Source organism: Tinamus guttatus, unplaced genomic scaffold (genome assembly GCF_059628265.1).
Source record: "Tinamus guttatus ecotype Peru unplaced genomic scaffold, ASM5962826v1 Tinamus_guttatus_pri_ptg000075l, whole genome shotgun sequence".
NCBI lineage: Eukaryota > Metazoa > Chordata > Aves > Tinamiformes > Tinamidae > Tinamus > Tinamus guttatus.
In genome coordinates, this window is record NW_028288609.1 from 625287 (window position 1) to 645080 (window position 19794).

Here is a 19794-nt window from a genome sequence, read left to right on the forward strand (position 1 = left end):
TCCCTACAACAGCTAAGACGCTCACATATTTAACTCCTCTTTTTTTTTTAAAAAAAAAAAAAAAAAAAAAAAAAAAACAGTTCCCCCTCTCGTCTTTTAGGCTTATCCCAAATTGCCGATAATCGGTTTGTAAGAGGAGGACTGATCATGCAAACGCGCACTAAGAACACGCAAAAGGTAAAATTGGAGCTTCAAGAGTAAAGGACAGAAAAAAAGATAAGAAAAAAGAAGGCCTGTATAAGGAAAGAGACTAACTGACCCCCCTGAAACTAGCTCCAACATCAGCTCTGACTCTGTCCTGCTCAAAGACCTGTCCTGCTCAAACTTCTACCTACTCAATTTACAGATTGCAAAAGCAGCAAACTGAGAATCTGCTCCGGTCCCGTTATGAACACGTGAAGGAAGGGCCATCTCCTGGAACACAGAACTGTCCCTAACACATCCTCATCTGCAGCACTCACAGATGTTCTTTTTCATTTAACTGCTCTTTAAGGAGGAGTATTAGTGAGCTAATGTAAGGCAGGGGAAGGCCATTGAATTAACCAGATACATTTTAATTTTTACAAACATCAAAAATATCTACAGGCATACCTGAAGCTCTCCATTAACACACTGTTAAGCTTCCAAAAACCTAGTTAAGTGATGCATTCCAAGCAGAGCATTCAGTGCTGGGATTTAGTTCAGTTCACATTCAGGAATTGTGCAAAGGTCTCTTTAGACTAATGTAATCTGTAAAGACTTGGCATTGGTTTTGGAATATTAACCTTTCCTGTGACGCTCCACACTCCGTGACACTCAACAAACACTGACCAATCTTAAAGAGGCGCCCAGGCAATGTTCAAAACTAGAGATCAAGCACTAGAGACTTCAAACATGGCTTAACTAGTTTAAAGAAATTTCTTTTGCTGCTTTGTGCTAAAATGGCTTAAAAACACAGGTTATCCATTCAAATTCAGGTCTTGCAGAAATGCTGAGATAGCAAAATTGAATTGATGTAACAAAAAATAGTAGCCCATGTGCATGTACACACATCTCTGCATGCTTTTGCTAATGGTGCTCACAAGTCACACACACGTTGGCATGAAGGAAGAGAACTCCCAATATAATTATGCTTTTTGGCAATCCCAAAGGACCCAATCAAGATCGATGTATCATCGCACTAGTGCTATACAAACATCCAGCACAGTCCAAATCCAAGGAAAAACCTCAAGAGCTGCTGTGGCGTACAAAATAAACAGCAAATATGTTAGTTCCACTTAATTAGGAACAGCTACATAACTGTAACCACAATGTTAATACAAGTATTGGTACTTAAAGCATGCAAGATCATTTATTACTGGACTAACAACTGGTACAGGGTCCTGTACGTCAACTTTGCTGCTGCAACCCCTTATCATATTTTACAAATTCACACGTAGAAAATACAGGGACTGAACAGGGAAGAAGTCAAATCACTCACCAGGAGAACTTACTTTCCTGTTCAGAACCTTTTCTTCCCCGTTTGAATCACAGCTACAGGCTAATCAATGCCGTGCGCTGTCCCCTGGAAAACACTTACTGGTAAGGGGTTGGACAAGGAATGCTGCGGCGAGGACCTGGCGACAGGCGGCACGCTTCTGCCAGGACTGGTTCCCGGGCCACTTCCCCCAGCAAACTGCCCAAAAGAAAAATATTTGATTATCAATAACTCCACAGAGATACTATATTTGAGCAAAATGAACAGAGAAAGAAGCAACACATTAATCTTAAAAAACAACGTCTTACAAGCCCTAGGGACCCATTTAAACGATCTGAAGACAAGGAGAGAGGAAAAACGGAAATGCACTACTTTAAAACAACACACACGCACACAAAACCACAGATGAGCAACTGTAGTAACACCAAAAATATACGAATTCTGAAGTATGTATTTTTCATTTTAAGACCAAGAAATATAAACTCACATTCTTGGAGATTATATATATATATATATATAAATGTGCAGAACTAGACTAGAAAGAGGTGTACAACTTCCATTAAAGCATCCATACCAGTCAGTAACAAAGACAAAATATCCAGGTAGCTGGAGCACTGTTCCACTGGCAAGGAAATTCCTATATTCCTGCACTGCACAGTGCACCCTACTTAAAACTAAAGACAGAGCTCTAGTTTGTGCAGACTTAAAAAACACTTCAGAGATTATTCACTAAAAAGAATATTGATGTTTACACTGCCCACTGCAGGTAGATTCCTTTGTGGCACTGGATCTTTATCAAAACAGGTCTGCAGAAAAAAAAAAGGTTCAATAAGCTCATCAGAGATCTGAGCTCTGAAAGAAATCAACCTCAAATCCACTCTTATATGGGCACTCTTATAAAAATTGTTTATCAACTGTTAATAGAAGAGTTGACATAGAAATCAACTTCCAAAAATCCCCGATTCTCAACCTATTCAAATTCAGATATACAGGTTAACAGAGTCAATCACTGGCTTGAATCTGTTATTTAACACGATGGATAAAGAACACAAGTTACATTAAACTTGCACCTGCAGAGATTTTGTATATGTGGATTCCAACAGATTTTTCAGAAAACGTTGAAGATGCTTACCTCAAAATAATCACTAATTTTATGTCCTCTAGGAGTGCCTTTTCCTAAAAGGGAAAAAAAAGAGAGAAAACATTTTATTTCTAAATGCAGAAATTCCGCCATTCCTCCTTACTTTGACACTCCTTTCTGCACATAAAGATGCAGCATCTACTGTAGCAAAAGTTTCTGCCCAACAGAAAACTGCCCCAAGGTGAGAGCTCGTGCTGCAATTTAGTGGCTTTACAGTCGATGGTTTCAAGTAACTCGATTCCAATCAAACAATATTTATAGCCACAGAAGTACTTAAAAACCATGTAGTGTGATAGAATAATGTGTAGGTTCTCCAAAATCTCCTTTAAGACAAAGACAGAGCCAAGGGTACTTTTACTCATTTGCCTTCACATAAATTACTGCACAGATTAGCATATTAAAACTTAGCCTTTTTCCCTTATTATATCATTGTTGTAAAAGCAATCCTGTCAACACAGTCCTCATCGCTTTCTTGTGGAAGAATAAAAAAAAATAGAAATCTGTTCCTATGCCCATTTACTAGAGAACCTGAATTTGGACTAAAATACTAAGGGTTTCTTTTAGCACTTCGAGACAGCACTGTCTGCTTTATGCCTAAGTACAGTTTGTTCTCTTGCTATTCGTAATGGTGAGAACCCACTCTAACAAGGAAGACATAAGTCTCAAAAAGCAAGAAAGAGACAGTACAGTCTGTATTTTGAAGCCTGGCTGCTGTATATCTAGTGACATGGGACCAAAACAACACTTCAGAGAAGCCACATTAAGCCTTTGGGCAGCTTGTTCCACAAAAATGCAACAGTTTGTGCAAATAAGCTGAAGACAAGTGTTTTCCTGCCAAAGAGGATAACAAGGCTCCCAGAAGAGAACTACACCATCATGGAGTAGTTTATAACAGGCTGCCCGACACACCCTTGAGAAGGGCCATTAGTTTCCTAGGACACTGACTGAGCAACGCGCGGACAAATCACCGACCGCTCGGAAATCCTGCCGCGGGTCAGGAGAATGGATTACCTTGACTGGTTTCATACGCATCCGCTTTCCTTTTTCTATTCCGCTGGTCATTCTGTTTTTTCTCAGGAGTCTGTTAAACAATACTTCAAAATTAACATTTATGCAGTTATTCCAAGATTTAAAGAAAATATCAAAACACAATAATCGACTTCATCTCCCCAGTGGCCATTTCATTTCTCTGGTGTGTTTGTTTTTACTGCTGGTACTTAAAGAAACAATAGCTCTCAAACAGCTTCTACCTTCAGATACACACACTGCAGAAAGGAGAGAACAAGGTTAGTAAGGAGATTATTTTTTTCCTATTTCAGCTGTTGTAAGCCAGCCTCTATAACCCAGTTACTGCACACGGCTACCAGGACACGTGCAAGCACTTACAAAACCTGCACGGATTGTTTCAGGATGGTCACAGCGCTGGTACAAAAGTAGTTAAGTGGCTGAGAGAACAGACCCAAATGACTGCAGAACTTTTTCACGTTTGAGCAAAGACATCCAAACTGACAGATGGGTTTAGATGGCTCCGATGCCCTGTGCAGATGCCTACAAAAACTCTCTGTGAAGGAAGAGCAGAGCTGCAGGCAAGATGAATTGTCCTGGTAGACCGTGATAGTAGTGGATTGTAAATTTGGATGCATCTGCCCAAGAACTATCCTTTCTGCTGATGCAAACCTGCAATCTTACAGAGAAAGGGATGAGATTTCTGGGAAAGACGACAGCCAGAAAAGGGCTACAGATCGAGTTATCCATTTGGACTTCGGTCTGCTTTTCATCTGCCCTCAAGAAGGTCAAGGGCTGGTTGCAACCAGCAGCCGGAGGGGCCCTAGCACCGGCCAGCGATACAGCCCCGTGTCCACGGGCAGTGCAGAGGACAGGCGGGAATTCCGCCAGCGCCTCCTGGACACACCAGGCCCCGGCGCTGTCCCTGACACCGGAGCCACTCATGTGGCCCAGCCTGCTGTGAACATTGGGAAGCACTGCAACAGAAACAGCTTCCTGAGCTTGCTGGAGGGAAGGAAAGATATCTTGTCATTTCCATCACCACCATCGTTTTTAAAACATCTTTTATCCCAAAGGCCCCCATTGGTTTCCAAGCTATACGCTTTACGATCATTTTAGTCAGCACTAAAGTGTGGCCCAGGGGCAGGAAGAAAACCACAGCGTGCAAAACACAACACTGGGGGAGGGAAGGCCATGGCCAGAAGTCTGTGGGAAGCCTAAGTTTCATGCTCTGGGGAAACCAAAGTCCAAAGTAACCCGTTCAAAGACCTCTGCCAAAGGACTAGCACACAGTAAGACAGGAATCAATCTACCTCCTTTAATAGGATAAAGGGGATAAAGCTTTCACAGCTCAAAATCTAGACCTGGCTGCGTCCCCAGGAGATGCTGGATGCCGACAGGCCCACGTTACCAGCTGGGCAATTATTGGTATTATTTTGGTAAAAGGATGGAGAGGAACATTAAGACAAAGGCAGTTCCTGTGGCTGCAAAGCCCTTTCTAGAATGAAGAGAGTGACGACTCCGTAAGATCTAGAGACTGATTGGTACCAGCTCCTGTATGTGCCAAGGTCAATGAAATAGTCTTCCCAATCTGTACTAAAAAACAACCCGCCAACAACGCTGGAGTGACAGTAACACCGCTGGCTCTGTGACAGCCTCGATGAAATTGCAAGCATTTTAATGAGATTCAGTTTAAGTTGCTTTTCTGCTCACATACTTGCACGAGAAAAGGTGGAGATAACTATATCGGCTTGGTTTATTTCTATCATTTTACAGGAGCTGATCAAAAATTACAATTTAGTACTCAGTCTTCTACTAGCAGCAATACTTACTTGTATAGAGATCAAAATATCATGTTTTTGAGGAACTGTATTTCATCAGACACCTCATATCAGTACTGCCATGCATTACAAGGAAATATGATCCCAAACTTACCTGATAACTAGTGGAAAGTTCTTTATACTCATTAAAAAATTATTGAAGTCTGAGATGTTGCTTTATTAACAGAGAATTTTAAAGCAAAACTTAACTCTGCAATTTATTTTACTGCTTTAGTATGTGTTTTCAAACAGTTAATCCTAAGGCTGTGAGATTAAACACAAACAAAGCATCAATTTTCACCTCCCCACATTTCCACAAAGCAATTCATAAGAATTCCCAGCTTTGTACAGATTCTGCAAATTCACATATTTCATAGGTAAAGCAAATGTTTCCATTAAGGCTCTCTGGCCTTTTATATGGCCAAAACTGTATCCAAAACCAGCAAATAAATCACAGTGTACCAGAAAGCAATTTCAGAAAGTGAGCTTTATGAATGCTATGTTTTGGGGCTTGGGTGATATCCATCTGTTACAGCAGGAAGCTGCAGGAAGAGCAGCCTTGCAACACGCTCTGAAGGCTGCAGGAGTTAGATGAAGACGGGAGTCTTTGTCCCTGACCAAAGATGACTACTCCCATTCTCAGATAATTCCTTCTACACTGCGTGAGTTAAATCACACCTAATTTAAACCCACTTACAATTAAGGATTGTGCCTGCTTACCTCCAATTCTTTATCACTGAGAGAACCCACGCTGCACAAGCTCTGGTTGGAAGACTCACTATTTAATGGACCCTGGGGAAATAAGTAAACAAGCAAAAATTGTTAGAAACAACTTGCATACAAGGCAGAAATGTCCTATACAACCTTCCACCTCTTGGCTAGCTGTGCTGCTCTGTCACGCACAGGTCAAATGCCTGGACACACACGGGGACTAAACTCCAGCATTCATCTGCAGCGAGACGAGGCTGGGCTGCCGGTTGGACGGTCTGTTCCTCAATACACTCATCCAGTTTCTGCAATGCTATTTCCATACCAGGTTAGATGCTAACTGCCATAGTTGACCACACAACCCGAACGCAAAGGGAACATTCATAAGGAACCAATACAGCTCGAGAAGAAAACTTCTGATCTGGTGGGTGACAGTTCGAAGTTCAGCTCATCTGCTTGGCCCGGGGCTGAGAATTTAGAGGCACCTTCTATCTTGCAAGGCAGCTATTACTGCAACCAGGTGCTGGCAGTACCACTGATTTTCTTCTTTTTAATGTGTCACTTTAGCACAAGGAAAACGAAAAAGTGACAACTGTTATGGGTGACAACTCTCCTGCTGTTAACACAAGGCAGAACCCCTCTCGCATCGTGACTGACCTGCCACTAGAGCAGCTGCTCCTACCCGGGTAAAGTGCAAAATGAACAGGCTGGAATAGATTTACAGGAACAGCATCTAGCTACCTAGAAGAGCCAAGCGCTTCATTGCGAGCTCTACTAGGTACACACCTGCATTTTTAGGCATCAAAGTATTTTTATAAGTCACCAAATCTGTTTTTTTAAAAAAAGAAGAGTGAATCATGCAAACTCACTGCTTTAGCCTAGTGCTCTGACACAAAATATCCTCCCACAGACCTAACTTAAGAAATCTAGACTAATCTGACAAAGATAAAAACACGATTCACAAGTATTGATGGAATGTATTAGCAGGAAGAATGACATGATAAAACCACCGCTCCATTAATAACTTGCGAGCATCTTCTCACAAAGATTCTTTCTATTTTGGCATTCTTATTTTTGCAGTAACCACTTCCCACCCATCAATCTTTCCACAAGGCTAAACCACTTTGCATTGTACCCTTGAATGGGAGACTTATGGACGGGTAGGTGGGAACAAGCCTAAACAACACAGAAAATTCCCAAAGTTGATTATTTGTGACGGCAGCCGCTCTCCTTTCCCCATGCAAGGCAAACACCACTGCCAAATTAAACTCATGACACAGCCAGACATGTTGCTACCCCAACCCATAGCAAAGCTGCAGCGCCTACCTCGCCGATTACGCTTTTAGTGATAATTAACAAATTTGTTTCTCCTAAGAAGGGAGGCTTAATCACCTCAAGGGGAAAAAAAATACCAACAATCAAACAGTTCAAGCAGCAAAACATTTAGGCTGAAGTCTGGCAAATACTATAGGCTGAACTTTTACGTTAGGGATTTATTGCTTGGCCAACAAGACTTAACACAGCTGCAGTGTCAACACTGACCTTAGCTACAGCCACATGAAGGCCTCGTTGATAATAAACCTAAGGGATCCATGGCAAGCGGTAACAGAAGGTTAAGCTTTTCACCCGGTTTTTGTTTAAAACCCCCACAAAAGCTGTCCGAAAATCCCTCCCGTCCGACAGGTCGGGGCTCTGCCTTGGTGAACATGAAAGTGAAAGCTGCTCCCGTATTTGCTGCTGCCTCCATTTTGCCATGGAGAGCAAATGACAGCAGCAGCTGCTCCCAAAACGTCACGTTTGAGCTTTTCAGGAACATTATGGCTGAAAGGATATTATAGTGGCTTGATAAAGGCCTGTATTTCACCCAGTTGTCCCGCATTCCAGGACAGACTGATGAAATAGGCTAGTGAAACCACCTATAGTTAAAAAAAAAAAAAAATCCTAAGACTTCTTTGGAAATACAGCTTTATCCCCTGCAATGCAAAAATCCACTCAATTTGGATTAGAATGCAAAGTTCTAGAAAAATGCACAATATGAAATTCAAAACCTTGTTCTTATTTCCAGGATCAAAACCCTCATACTAACAATTCCGCACTGGAAATACACAACTAGAGAGAAACTGGAGTCAAACTCATTCCTTGCAGCTGCAAAAGAGCAATTCAGTTCTGATCACAGAGTCCTGAAGACCAAACATACTGTCTTCTCTATAGCTTGAAGCTTCTTCTGCAAACAAAACTAACAAAAGCATTAAATTCACCTCCAGGCAGTAGTATAAAGAATGAAAAGGAATTAACACCTGAAGAATCACAAAAAGAAGAGCTTGACGTTGGTCTGTAAACCTAAAGTTTGCTGTAGATACACATATATGCCATGATACTATGAACAAATGCAGCATTAATTCTCTGCAGACCGGTTTGGATCCATTTCCACCAAGGTGAGCTTTCCTTTCCCTTGATTATCCTCGAGAGGATCTTGAATGCAAACAGCATTACAGTATTGGGCCCATCTTACAGGCCAGGAGTTGAAGCACCTTGTTCAGGTCAAAGCAAATTAGCCAAAAAGGACTTGTTTTGAGTTATTTCTACCATCCTAGCACAAATTGTTCACTAGAACACGCTGTGCTCGAAGCAGTAAGGATGTGATACCTAGGAGGTTTAAGGGGCATGGCCCAGTAATCATGTACCTCTTCTCACGAGTTATGCAACATAAAGGACAGTAGGTTTTCCCGATGATCCAGACGGGCGTTTACAGTTTCACACACACTGCCGTAGATCAACTGCTTATAGCAACGGGTTTAGCAAAGGGTACGTGGGAACCTCTACACCTGGATGGCCCCTCCTCAACTGCGTGCACACACGTGCATGCATATATAAAAAAATCTCCAATTTGTGCTTTAACATTCTCCCACGTCTATATAACTCAGCCACTGACATAAGGATAAATACTTCAGTACTTAATTTAGCATAGCACTGTAAGTGGCCATAACACAATAGGAATTACAAGAATGAGCCTGAATCTTGAAATCTTGGGGGGGGGGGGCGGGGGCGGGGAAGGTCATGGCAAAGAATATCAAGGTGAGATTATTGTTTGGGAAGCAGTAGTAGGGGGTAATAATCATGCAATTAGCTCGTGTGGCAGGAAGAGCTTATCAACTTGCTCCTGAAGCCAGCTGCATTGGCATCTGGCTTTGCTAGCACCGACTGCTCTGGGATAATCCTGCACTGCTCCGCGAGCGCTTCCAGGGCTCCTTCAGTATTCCCTGTCAGGAGCAACAGCGATGGGGCTCAGCAAAAATCTCAAGCATGCGGGTCAGCTGAAACAAGCCCATGGTTTCCACAGCGTTTCCCGAGTGGAGGCACAAGAACAGCACACACTTCCGCCTCCACAAGGAATTTCTTGCCGAGATAAGCTGGCATATTCTTTTCCCCTTGTGATTCATTTGATAACTGCGGCTTTCAAGTGTGTGATCTACCTATGCCCAACAAAACCTCCACGCTGAAAGCAGATGCAAGAGCAGCAAGCGCTGCTAAGGCTCCAACGCAAAGGCAACAACTTAGTCGCATCTACTCACACAAGCTGGGTGCTCATTCCCCCTTGCAAAAGCCATGGAAAGGGCCACAGACAAGGCTCAGTGGCTAAAATAAAAACAGTTTAGCCCGATGATAACTCCCATCTGATCTTCCATAACATCAGTGTGAGTCAGTCCTCCCTTACCTATTGCCCATTCAAATCTGCCTACTGCCTTACCCGTGTGCTTCCCCGTCCTCTCCGAGCTGCCAGGAGGGATCCTCCGAGCTGCTCCACGACTCGTTCCTCTCGTGCACTCTCCTAATCAGCACAAGCACTTCTTGACCATCAAGACCACAAGCCAATATGCTCTATATTGTCTAATGGCCACCAGGGAAACTTTTTCCCAGACTGAAAGTCAACTCTAGGAGTTCAAGTTGCCAGGCTAGAGTCACAAAGGTGGATTTAGAAGAACATGCTCTGCAAAACTCTATGGCTAACTCAGCGGTGGACATCTATTACTCTTCTGTCACATGAAATTCATCTTCTGTCAAATACAGGCACCTTCCACTATGTTCAATGGGTTGCATGGCTTCTGTTCTGACTCCAGAGCTCACTTCCCAGGATGAAAAAATACTCTGTATTTTACTGATGGCAAAGCAGGCAGAAGTGTCACACAATCTACCTGAACCTCAGCTCAGCTGTAGAAATAGAACTGAGCTCTGACAACTATTTGGGGGCTTTGGTAGCCAGGCAACACATTTGAAATAAATACTGTCATGTGAGAAAGCATCCAAACAAATTTCAGGTACCTGGCATAAAGAAAAGGAGTGTCCTGGTGCTTTCTTCGGTAGCTGATAAAATTAATTTCTAAATTTCAAAATTCTTACTAACTAGTTCTTCTGGTGGCATGTGACATCCCTGTGCAGCACTGCTTCCCTCCAAGGAAGACATGACTATTACCCATATATTGATCATTGATTTAGTAACTTTGCTGCTAAGATGTTAAACAGCAGAATATACAACTGGTAACTATTGAACTGTTTTATAAAAACTCTGGAGTGACAGAGGACCTAGAAGGTTAAAAAACAACACAATACAGAGCGTAAAACACTCTTCTTTCTTGTGAGACATTCAAATTGGGAGGCAAATGTCCTACAACATAAATGACATCTCAGATTATTTTCATTTCATTCTTTATGATACCTCACAGGGGGAGTCAGGGAGAACATAACTGTCATCAAGACTAATATTTCTTCAACTCTAGTAGGGTCAACTGGATCTACAAGATTCTTATAGTCAGAGCTTGCCTCTCTCTAGAAATATTTGAGCCTTCTGAGTTCAGCTATATAAAGAAACTGGGGTACACTTGTAGTAGATGCACATGATGCAGCTATGACTCACCCTCATTAAGCCTGGGGCATATTGTGTACAAACGCACAGCCTCAACCATCACAGCTACCTGTGCCCGTTCTTATCCAGTAAAAGTCTCTAGAAAGGACATGAATCCTTTGGCATTAACCAGCATGACATCCTAAACACAGCACCAGGCAGGAGGCAGCGGGTGAGAACAGACAAAACTAAACAATGTTATCAGCAGAAACACTAACTACATTTTGTCTGCTGTACCCACTGGCCCAAGGAAGAAATCCGAGATGGCTCCTCAGAATAACGCCCCAAGAGAACATGCTCAGTTTGCACCTAAGAAGTAAACATAAGTGGCAGCTAAATAAGCAAGATGTCAGATGGTCACGCGTTAATTCAAGGACCTGCTTTGTGGATTTGGTGAAGAATGCCACTTGACCATATGGCAAGAAGAGGCATCTAAAGCACTGCTGGCTTTTCGAAGCCGTCTGCTGACCTGGATGAACCACATAGCAGTTGCCTAGAAACATTTCTTGCTTATAAATTTGATTTCATATATTAACTTTGTGCTTCTAGAGAATATTCTGCAACCACTAAGAATGAAAATTCATCACACACTTGCAACAAAATCAAGGCATTTGGGATTGCAAATGACCTCGGTCATTGGGTTGTGCCTCTTGCTACCACAGAGGACAGCACACAACTGCTTCCAAGACAGATTAGGATTTCTGTCAGCTACTATTGCTACTAGAAGGCTCTTCCAGAATCCTGTAAAATCGACCGTTAGAAGCTTTCTTCCACTTTCCAACCTAAACATTTATTCTTGTTCACCTCACCCTTATTTGTTCTCAGAAACATATATAAATCTTCTTGCAGATACGCTGAGGGGGAAACGGGCTTTAAATGCTGCAGTTATATTAAGGATGTGAATGAGTACATTAGTTTTTACACAGGCTCAAAATACTCCCCGTATTTTTAAACCTTAGAGAAACCTTCAGCAAATGCCCTAAGTGATACACGGAGGCAGCAGAAGGCAGGAAGCTCGGAGTCACAGCTGCCTGCTGCATCCACCCAATAGGAGAGCATCTAAGATGACATTTCTTCCTTTTATGCAATAAACAGCAACAGAATACCTTCTATCCCAGGAGGACGTGCCAGGCCCAGGCCCACTAGATGGCACTAACTTTCTTTATGCAGCTTTCCTTAAACACTTAAGTGGAGGGAGCTAAAAAAAAAATCTTAGTAGAATCACATAAACTGCATCACAGCTTCCCAATATATTCCCTTTAAGACAGTGACCTACCAATGCCAGTGCGGAGCACGACGGACGGAGGCTTGGGGGGGTAGGGAGGGAATTTGAAGCACCAACCTGGGAGGGAACGTAGTATCTGAGATTAATACTGCAACCAAGACTTGTTGCAACACAGTAGTCATGCTATTTCATATAAATGATTGGCTGATCTACTGCAAATTAGCAACTATGCAAGTAAACACAGAAATATGCTGTTTGAAATAAGGGCAGTGCACTTTAACAGTTTACTGACTAACAAGAAGCAATACTCTATGCTGTATACAACAGGCAAAAATAAAACCTGTCAACACGAGCTCTGCTCAAAGTGCAGCCTCCAAGAAACGAAGCTTTGTCTTATCTGTATATGCTTCAAGAACAAACACGAGTTTTTATTGTTCACCTGTACGCAGAAAGAACACATGTTCTTTCTACTCCAAAGATACGTAAGTGCATAATTAGGTCTTACTTCCCCGCGTCTTTCAAAAGTTATCCTTTAAAAGAAGTTCTTCACATGCATTGAACGTGTCGGCACTATTTTGAGGCAGTGGTAGTTGCTGTGTTTTAAGTCTCACTCTTCTAGAAAGTTGTTTGGCTTTACCTATACCACTATAGCTCAAGACGTGAAAGTTATGCATGCAGGGGGAGAGGGGCAAGAACAGATGAGAAAGTATATAAAAAGTCACAGTGTTATATCAAACAGGTCTCAAAAAATAACGTTACTGTGTTATGCAGCATAAGCTTTTATACTAGCAAATGTCCTAAGATTAAAAAAAAGTCTTCAGGGAAAAAAAGAAAGAAACAAAGAAACAAACAACAAAATCACACCCTTCTGGAACTCACTTAAGGGGTTATTCCTTAAAAACTTTTAGTGCTAATTGCCCTCATTACACTACCTCAGAGCTGAGCATTTTTACTTATTCATTCTCCCTTCCAAGACTTCTGATTGGTTGAGTCCGGACTGGAGCAGGGATCACAAAGAAAAGTATGAACCGGAAGTAAATCATCTTTCACGTTTGGCCTAATTAACTTTGGATTTTTTTTCTTTAAAGAAAAAGAACATGTACGAAGTCCGTTCCCGAAATACTTCTAAAACGTGCCTGAAAAATACGTAGCAATGATACACTCCTTTACCATCTACCTTGGGATTGTCCAAGACTCAATATCTTGTTGCAAGTAAACTGAATTAGCACTAGCTGGGCCTGGTTTAAGCAGAGTTCTGCCACCATTTCACTGTTCAAGCGCCTGTCAATTAGCACTAACAACACCTGCAGACCCAGGAGCTTAACACCAGCACTGCAAACAGCCACACAATGTTATCACATTGCTCATTGAGGGTCTTGCTCAAGGAAAGGAGCTATTGAACAGTTACAAGTTGCACATGAGGACAAAGATGGGATTTTCCTAGCAGGTTTGGATGCCAGGTACGTCAAAGTTTACTTTCACAGAGAGTTTTTTTGTGGTCTCTATAACTGCGCACACAAGTTTAGCACACTGTACCCACACACGAGAACGGGATGAACAAACTCCTGGACATATTGACCCTAGCTACATGTTATATTGAACACAATGAACTGGACACTGTATCCAATGGGCGGCTGACTTCAGTTCTCCAATGTGTACTTTGAGGAAGTAAGAGATGGCAGAGATTCCCACTTCCAGAGACTACGACGTTGCTTATTTTTAACTCATTTACTTATTTTGAGATGGGTTGGGGTGGGGAAAGTATATATAAGCTACCTTGGGATGTAACTTTTGAGAACTTAAGTTACCACCCCAAATATTCTGTAGGGCAGAACATCTGCGCACAGAGATCCCATTTTCGTTCCTCTTAAACATACTTCAAGCAAATTAGCAGTCAAAACACAACTATCAAAACAAAACATTCTGCTAGCAAAGCAAAACTACCAATGTAAAAAGAGAGAGGAAAAAAAAAGGCAGCGCTGAGCAGGATGGATCAGGAGGCAGGACCAAAGGCGCTCGACTCACCTTCGCAACACCCACTCCCGTGAACCTGGCCTCCAGCAGCTCCTGCCTCCGCGGGTCCAGGCTGTGCAATTCTTCCATCATTTCTGCTGCTGTGGGAGAACAACACTAAGATTATGCAACGCACGGGAAGGAGAGAGATTTAATATTTGTGCCACTAATGATACTCAAAAGTGTCTATTCTGCCGCATAACCATACGCAGGGAGTTTTCTCATAAGAGAAGCGCAAAATTACCGTGCAATAATAACAGGACTTCGCCAACATATTACTGTATTTAAACTATAACCCTGCTGGAGAGTTTCATCTTCTGCCTGTATTACCAGCCATTTCAAGATCTCTTAATCCAGGAAACCAATTATGTCACATTCTCCCACTGGATGCTTTATTTAAAGGAAAACATGGGAGCAGTGTGTTATGACTAAAACCTTCAGAGCTTTTCATCTGTGTTGCATGACAAGGAGAAAAAAAAAAAGGCAGCATCCTTCACCAAAAATGTATTTTTGGCTAATTCCTGAAACACTAGATCTCCTGAGCTCCGCATTTCACTGAGAGCAGCCTTGGTCCTTGCAAGCATGGAAACGGGCTGGAAGAATAAAATAACACTTGCCTAAATCTCTTCTTTTACAGAGTAAAATACCTTTAGTGTAACAGGTACATTGGGATGTACCTGGGCAGGTGGCAAACCAATGCAAGGGATGCCATTACCTGAAAGGTCTTATAAAAATAAGAACAATTAAAAAAAAAATGCGTAATTGTACAGACAGGTTAAAAAATCACTGAATGTAAAATTCAAATCCTGAACGGTGAGAGAAAAAAAAAAAAAAAAAGGGACAAATTTCAGTGTTCATTATCACTGTGAATCACATCTTCCCAACTGCACCAATCAAGTTCATCATTTCCAGAAATGTCTGTTCCAGTTTCATTTCCCGGACTGAGGTGGAGAGAAAAAAGAGATAGAAGATAAAGATTCGCTACATAAGGAGCATATGTGATGAGGAAAGTTCCTGAAGGGCAGCAAGTGCCCTCTAGAAGAGGCGCTGCACAATTGTTCCTTTTATTCACTGTCCATTTTGTCCCTGCCGTTTCCTCCAGGCGCTGCACACCCAAGTTGCGGGGGGCCAAGAGAATCAACCCGGGGATGTTTATTCAGAGCCGCCCAAAGCGGCGGCCAGTTTTAGAACTAATGGGGGACCAAAGGTGGTTATTGGAGAACCCTTTTTTCCCCACTCTTTGCACCAAAACCCTACCCAAGCTGGCAGCCTGGCTCTCCAACGGGAAACCTGGGCACGAGGGAAATGACAGTCGGGCTGGGAAGGTCCAGCCGGGAAGCGGCCGGGCGGGGGTCGCCCATCCCGGGGGGATTTGTCCCGGGAGGGCCCTGGGGAGGGGACGGCGACAAGTTCCGGAGCCTTTTCCGCCCCCACAGGCCCCATCCGCGCGCGGGGCCCGGGGAAAGGCCCTGCCGGGGGCTCCCCCTGCATCCCGCCCCCCCGGGGGGGAGGCTCCTACCTGCCCGCCCGCACCGGCACCGAGCGGGGGGGACGAGGCCTGCGGAGCGGCGGAGGGCGAGAAGAAAAGCAGATTCCCGCTGGGAAACCGCTCGGCGCGGGGGCAGCGGCTGCAGCGCCTCGGCCTGGGGCCTCCCGCCCGGCCCGGCCTCAACTCCCAGCCCGGGGATCCGGAGGCCGCGGCCGCCGCTGCCCCTGCGGGCCGGGGGCTCCGCGCTGCCCCGGCCGCCCCGCGCCCCCGGCCGCAGGCCGCGCCGCTCCCCGGCGGCTCCGCGGCCCAGGCCGGGCTGCCGCCGCGGGGCCCAGGCCGCGAGGCCCGGAGCGCGGCGCGGAGCGTTTAACCGCCGCGGCCCCCGCCCGCCCGCCCGCCTCGCTGCCCCCCGCCGCGGGCCCGAGGCGGGGAACGGGCCCGGGGGGCGCCCGGGGCTCGCTCACCTGGCGCTGCTGCTGCTGCTGCGGCGGCGGCCGCGCCGCTCCCCTCGTGCCCGGGCCGGGCGCTCGGCGGGCACCGCGCGGATCCCGCCGCCGCCGGGGGCAGCAGGAGGAGGAGGAAGGAGGGAGGGAACCTGCTGCGGCGGCGGCGGCGCGGGCGGGAGGGGGAGGCCAGGGGCGGCTCCGCGGCCTCCGCTGCGGGCACCGGCGCGACGGGCGGGGGGGGGGGGGGGGGCGAGCCCCTCGCTGGCTCCGGGGCGGGGAAGGGACGGGGGCTGCGGCGCGGGGAGAGGGGAGGAAGGAAGGAGGGAGGGAGGGAGGGAAGGATGGAGGAGGCCGCGGATCCCCGGCCTCGCGTGGATCCCGGGCCTCGCGGGGATCCCGGGCGCGGCGGCCTCGCGGCAGGACAAAGGCCCGAGGGAAGGGGGGGAGGCAGGTGGGGCGGGGGCGGCGGGGCCCTCGGCGGCGCTTCCCGCGGGGCAGGTGCCGGAGCGGCCGGGCCGGGCGCGGCCTCCTCCCCCCACCCCCCCCCGCCTTTTTGGGGTGTTTTGGTCCGGCTCGGTCCGGCCCGGCTCGGATCGATTGGTGCAAAGACACTAGTGAAAGCGCGCGCGGTCTCGCGAGATTTGCACGGCGGCGGCGGGGGGAGGGGAGCGGAGGGGAGGGGGGAGGTCAGCGCGGCGGGCGGGGGGAGGGGAAGGGAGGTCAGCTCGGGGCGGGGCCTCCTTGGGGGGCGGGGCCTCCTTGGGGGCGGGGCCTGTGCGTGCAGCCCTGAGGGGAGGGGCCGGGGCTGCGCCGGGGGCGGGAGGGGGCAGCGCTGGGGAGGGGGGCGAGATGGGTCGGGGGGGGTCAGAGTGGGGGGGGGCACAGCGGGGGTGGGGGCTGGTCTGGGGGGGGGGGCACGAGGGAGCCGGGGGGCACAAAAGGGTCAGGAGCAGCCCCGGGGGGTGGGGGGGGGGGGACAAGGGGGTCCCGGCAGGGAGGGAGGGAGGGGAGCAGGGCCGGGGGGGGGGGGGTGGCGAGAGGGCACTGCAGGGGCATCCCCCCCCCCCCCCCGGCAGCGTGACCCGGAGCTGCTCAGACACGTCAAAATAAATAAATAAAGTGAAATAAAGTAAAATAAAATAAAATAAAATAAAATAAAATAAAATAAAATAAAATAAAATAAAATAAAATAAAATACTCTTGAGTAAAAGCGAGATGCCCCCGCGGGGGGGCGGGCATCGCTGCCCCCTCCTGTCCCTTAGGGCTGACTCGGCTTTGGGAAGGGGGCGGGGGGCGCGCAAAAAGCGCGCAGAAAAGGTTAAAAAGCCTCGGAGGGCGGGGGGGGGGCAGCTCGGGGGCTCCCGTTCGTGATTTTTTTTTTTAATCCCTAAAAAGAAGAAAATCTAGAGTAAATATTCAATAGTCCAGTAGGCTGTAAAACCGAATAGTCCAAGGTAAAGCCGGATCACGGCCATTAGAGGGGCGCTAATTAGTAACATTTGCAGTTAATGACGGGCGGGGCGGATATAAATCACATCGGTGCCACTTCGGTCTGGATTGCGGCTGGAGAGAGACGAGATCCGGAAGGTGCCGGAGCCCTCCGGGATCCCCGTGCTCCGCTCTCCATCTAGGAATGCCTGTGTCCAGGTCCCCTCTGCCTTCCGCACTGGGAGCCTCTCTGGGTTGAAACGGGAAGGTTTTTATCATTCCAAGCGTCTGAAATGTTTAAATACGTAAATGTTTTGGCTAGGAAAATTCCCATTTAATTAAAAATGTGAATGGTGAATTTTTAAGACACTCCATCTCTACCATCAGCCAGCCCTAATGCTTCCAACAGTTGATAAGATTTAATGGATCATTCATCATAGCATATATATATATATATATATAATTTTTTTTTCATAGGATTTTGGAAAGATAAAACATCAGAAGCTCCTGATCTTTTACTATGTGGTTTTGGTGCCTTTGCTTTGCCTCTGGTGGCTGTGAAATATTTCAAGTGCCTTTTCCATGGCATTTCCACAGCCCTGCAAAGGCCTTGGACTGCACTTGCACAGTGCAACGCGGGTGGGAAAAGGAGAGCCGGGATTCCCTGTAGAGAGGAGGGCTCCAGGAGCATTAGATAGCCCGAACCTTTAAAACATAAAAGCTGACACTGGTGATCCCAATCCTGGAAAGTTTGCTGCTGTTTGGACAAAATGCCAGAGTACTCAGGACCCAATCGGTTACACACGGAGCACGAGTGGGTGAATTCCCCTTCGAGCATCACATCCGGAGAGAGCAGCTTTGCCTGCGGAGCGGACAAGGCAGGAATTGCGACGGGGGGTTTCCCTAGTCTTGGGGCATCCAACCTGTGTGGATTCTCCAGTGTCTAGTAAGGCTGGGCCTAACCTCCCTTCCCAACCCCAGGAAATTGGAAGGGTCTCTCCCGTTTCCATCGGGCTCAGAGGAAGCCGATATCCCCGCTTGGCCCTGAGATAACGTGTCATCACCCGACTCCTTCCCGAGGCCGTTCCGAGAGCCGCCCCTGCTCCGGCGCCGGATCCGGCCGCTCCCTCCGCCTGCACCTCCAGGGATCCCGGCGCGGGACCCTCGGATGCCCCAATCCGCGGGAACAGCGTCCAGCTCGCTCAGCCTCCACACGTGTCATGAGCCAAGCGCGAGCTCAGCCCCTATCCGGGGACATGGAAGAGGCAGCCCAACCCTGTCCAGACAAACCAACACTCACAGGAAGGAAAAGGAGCAAGACGGGAGTTATATTTTGCTTCCCCCAAGTGCTCGGTGCTGGCAAAACATAATTTGCTCCACTTTTATCTGAAACAAGGTGCTGCCTTTCCCCTATGTGCCAGCAACCCCTTCCCCGTCCTCGATTGCTATTAACTTCCTAGCAAATGGGAGGATATTATTCTCGGCAGGATTTGCCCCCTGCTTCTCTTCCTCCTGCATAAAACGGGTATAATAACACCCTACCTTACAGGGCTTCTGAAAGCTTCAATTAAACAAACTGCTTGGAGATTTGTGTAAGAGGAAAATTAAATCAACATCCCATTGTAAAGCTGGAGTTACTGCATGCATTTTTCTGTAAGTATATTCATGTCTCTGTGTGAACGGGTGTAAATACATACCAACCTTCATTACGAGGCTTGTTTCAGTGGGGAAGAAATCACTTGAAGTTAAGGAAAAGCCAGATTTAGTTTTCCATATAACCTTGAGCGACCTCTTTGCATCCATCCTTGGCACTGGATGTCAGGAAAAAAAAAATCCATGTGTGACTGTAATTAAAGGCTGCAACGTGATGTATCTGCATAGAGCCTTGTGCCAGGCCCTCTGCATGAAACAGGGAAGGGAAATGGGCCAATTTTCCCTTGAAAAGAGGTACGCTGGGGTGGGGGAATGTAGGATTCTGGTGGCAACGCCCCAAATCACCCAAATGCAATGAAAATGCAAGAGCTTCATGAGTCCTACAAAAATCTTAAAACCCTGACTGGGGTTGTCAGTCCAGCTCTGCCACCCTACAATGAAGCTGCTGCCCCCGGGCCCTGCGTTGGGGCTTGCAGCGAAGGCTCTTTGGGGCTGTTCCGCGCAAGGAGG

General features: G+C 46.5%; 1 protein-coding gene across 3 annotated transcripts in view; it reads right to left on the reverse strand.

Annotated features, from left to right (window-relative positions):
- TLK2 (tousled like kinase 2) overlaps positions 1-16287 on the reverse strand; it is a 38260-nt gene extending 21973 nt beyond the window's left edge. The window contains exons 1-7 of one of the 3 annotated variants that reach the window (XM_088519892.1): positions 16222-16287; positions 14281-14366; positions 12307-12372; positions 6143-6214; positions 3609-3678; positions 2589-2632; positions 1559-1654 (exon numbers count right to left, since the gene is read on the reverse strand). In XM_088519892.1, coding sequence (XP_088376018.1) covers positions 1559-1654; positions 2589-2632; positions 3609-3678; positions 6143-6214; positions 12307-12372; positions 14281-14361 — 429 coding nt within the window. In that variant the 5' untranslated portion in view covers positions 14362-14366; positions 16222-16287. Of the gene's footprint in view, positions 1-1558; positions 1655-2588; positions 2633-3608; positions 3679-6142; positions 6215-12306; positions 12373-14280; positions 14455-16221 lie in introns of those variants that run through there. The other 2 variants (XM_088519894.1, XM_088519893.1) reach the window with 2 other exon arrangements.
- Positions 16288-19794: the final 3507 nt, after the last annotated feature.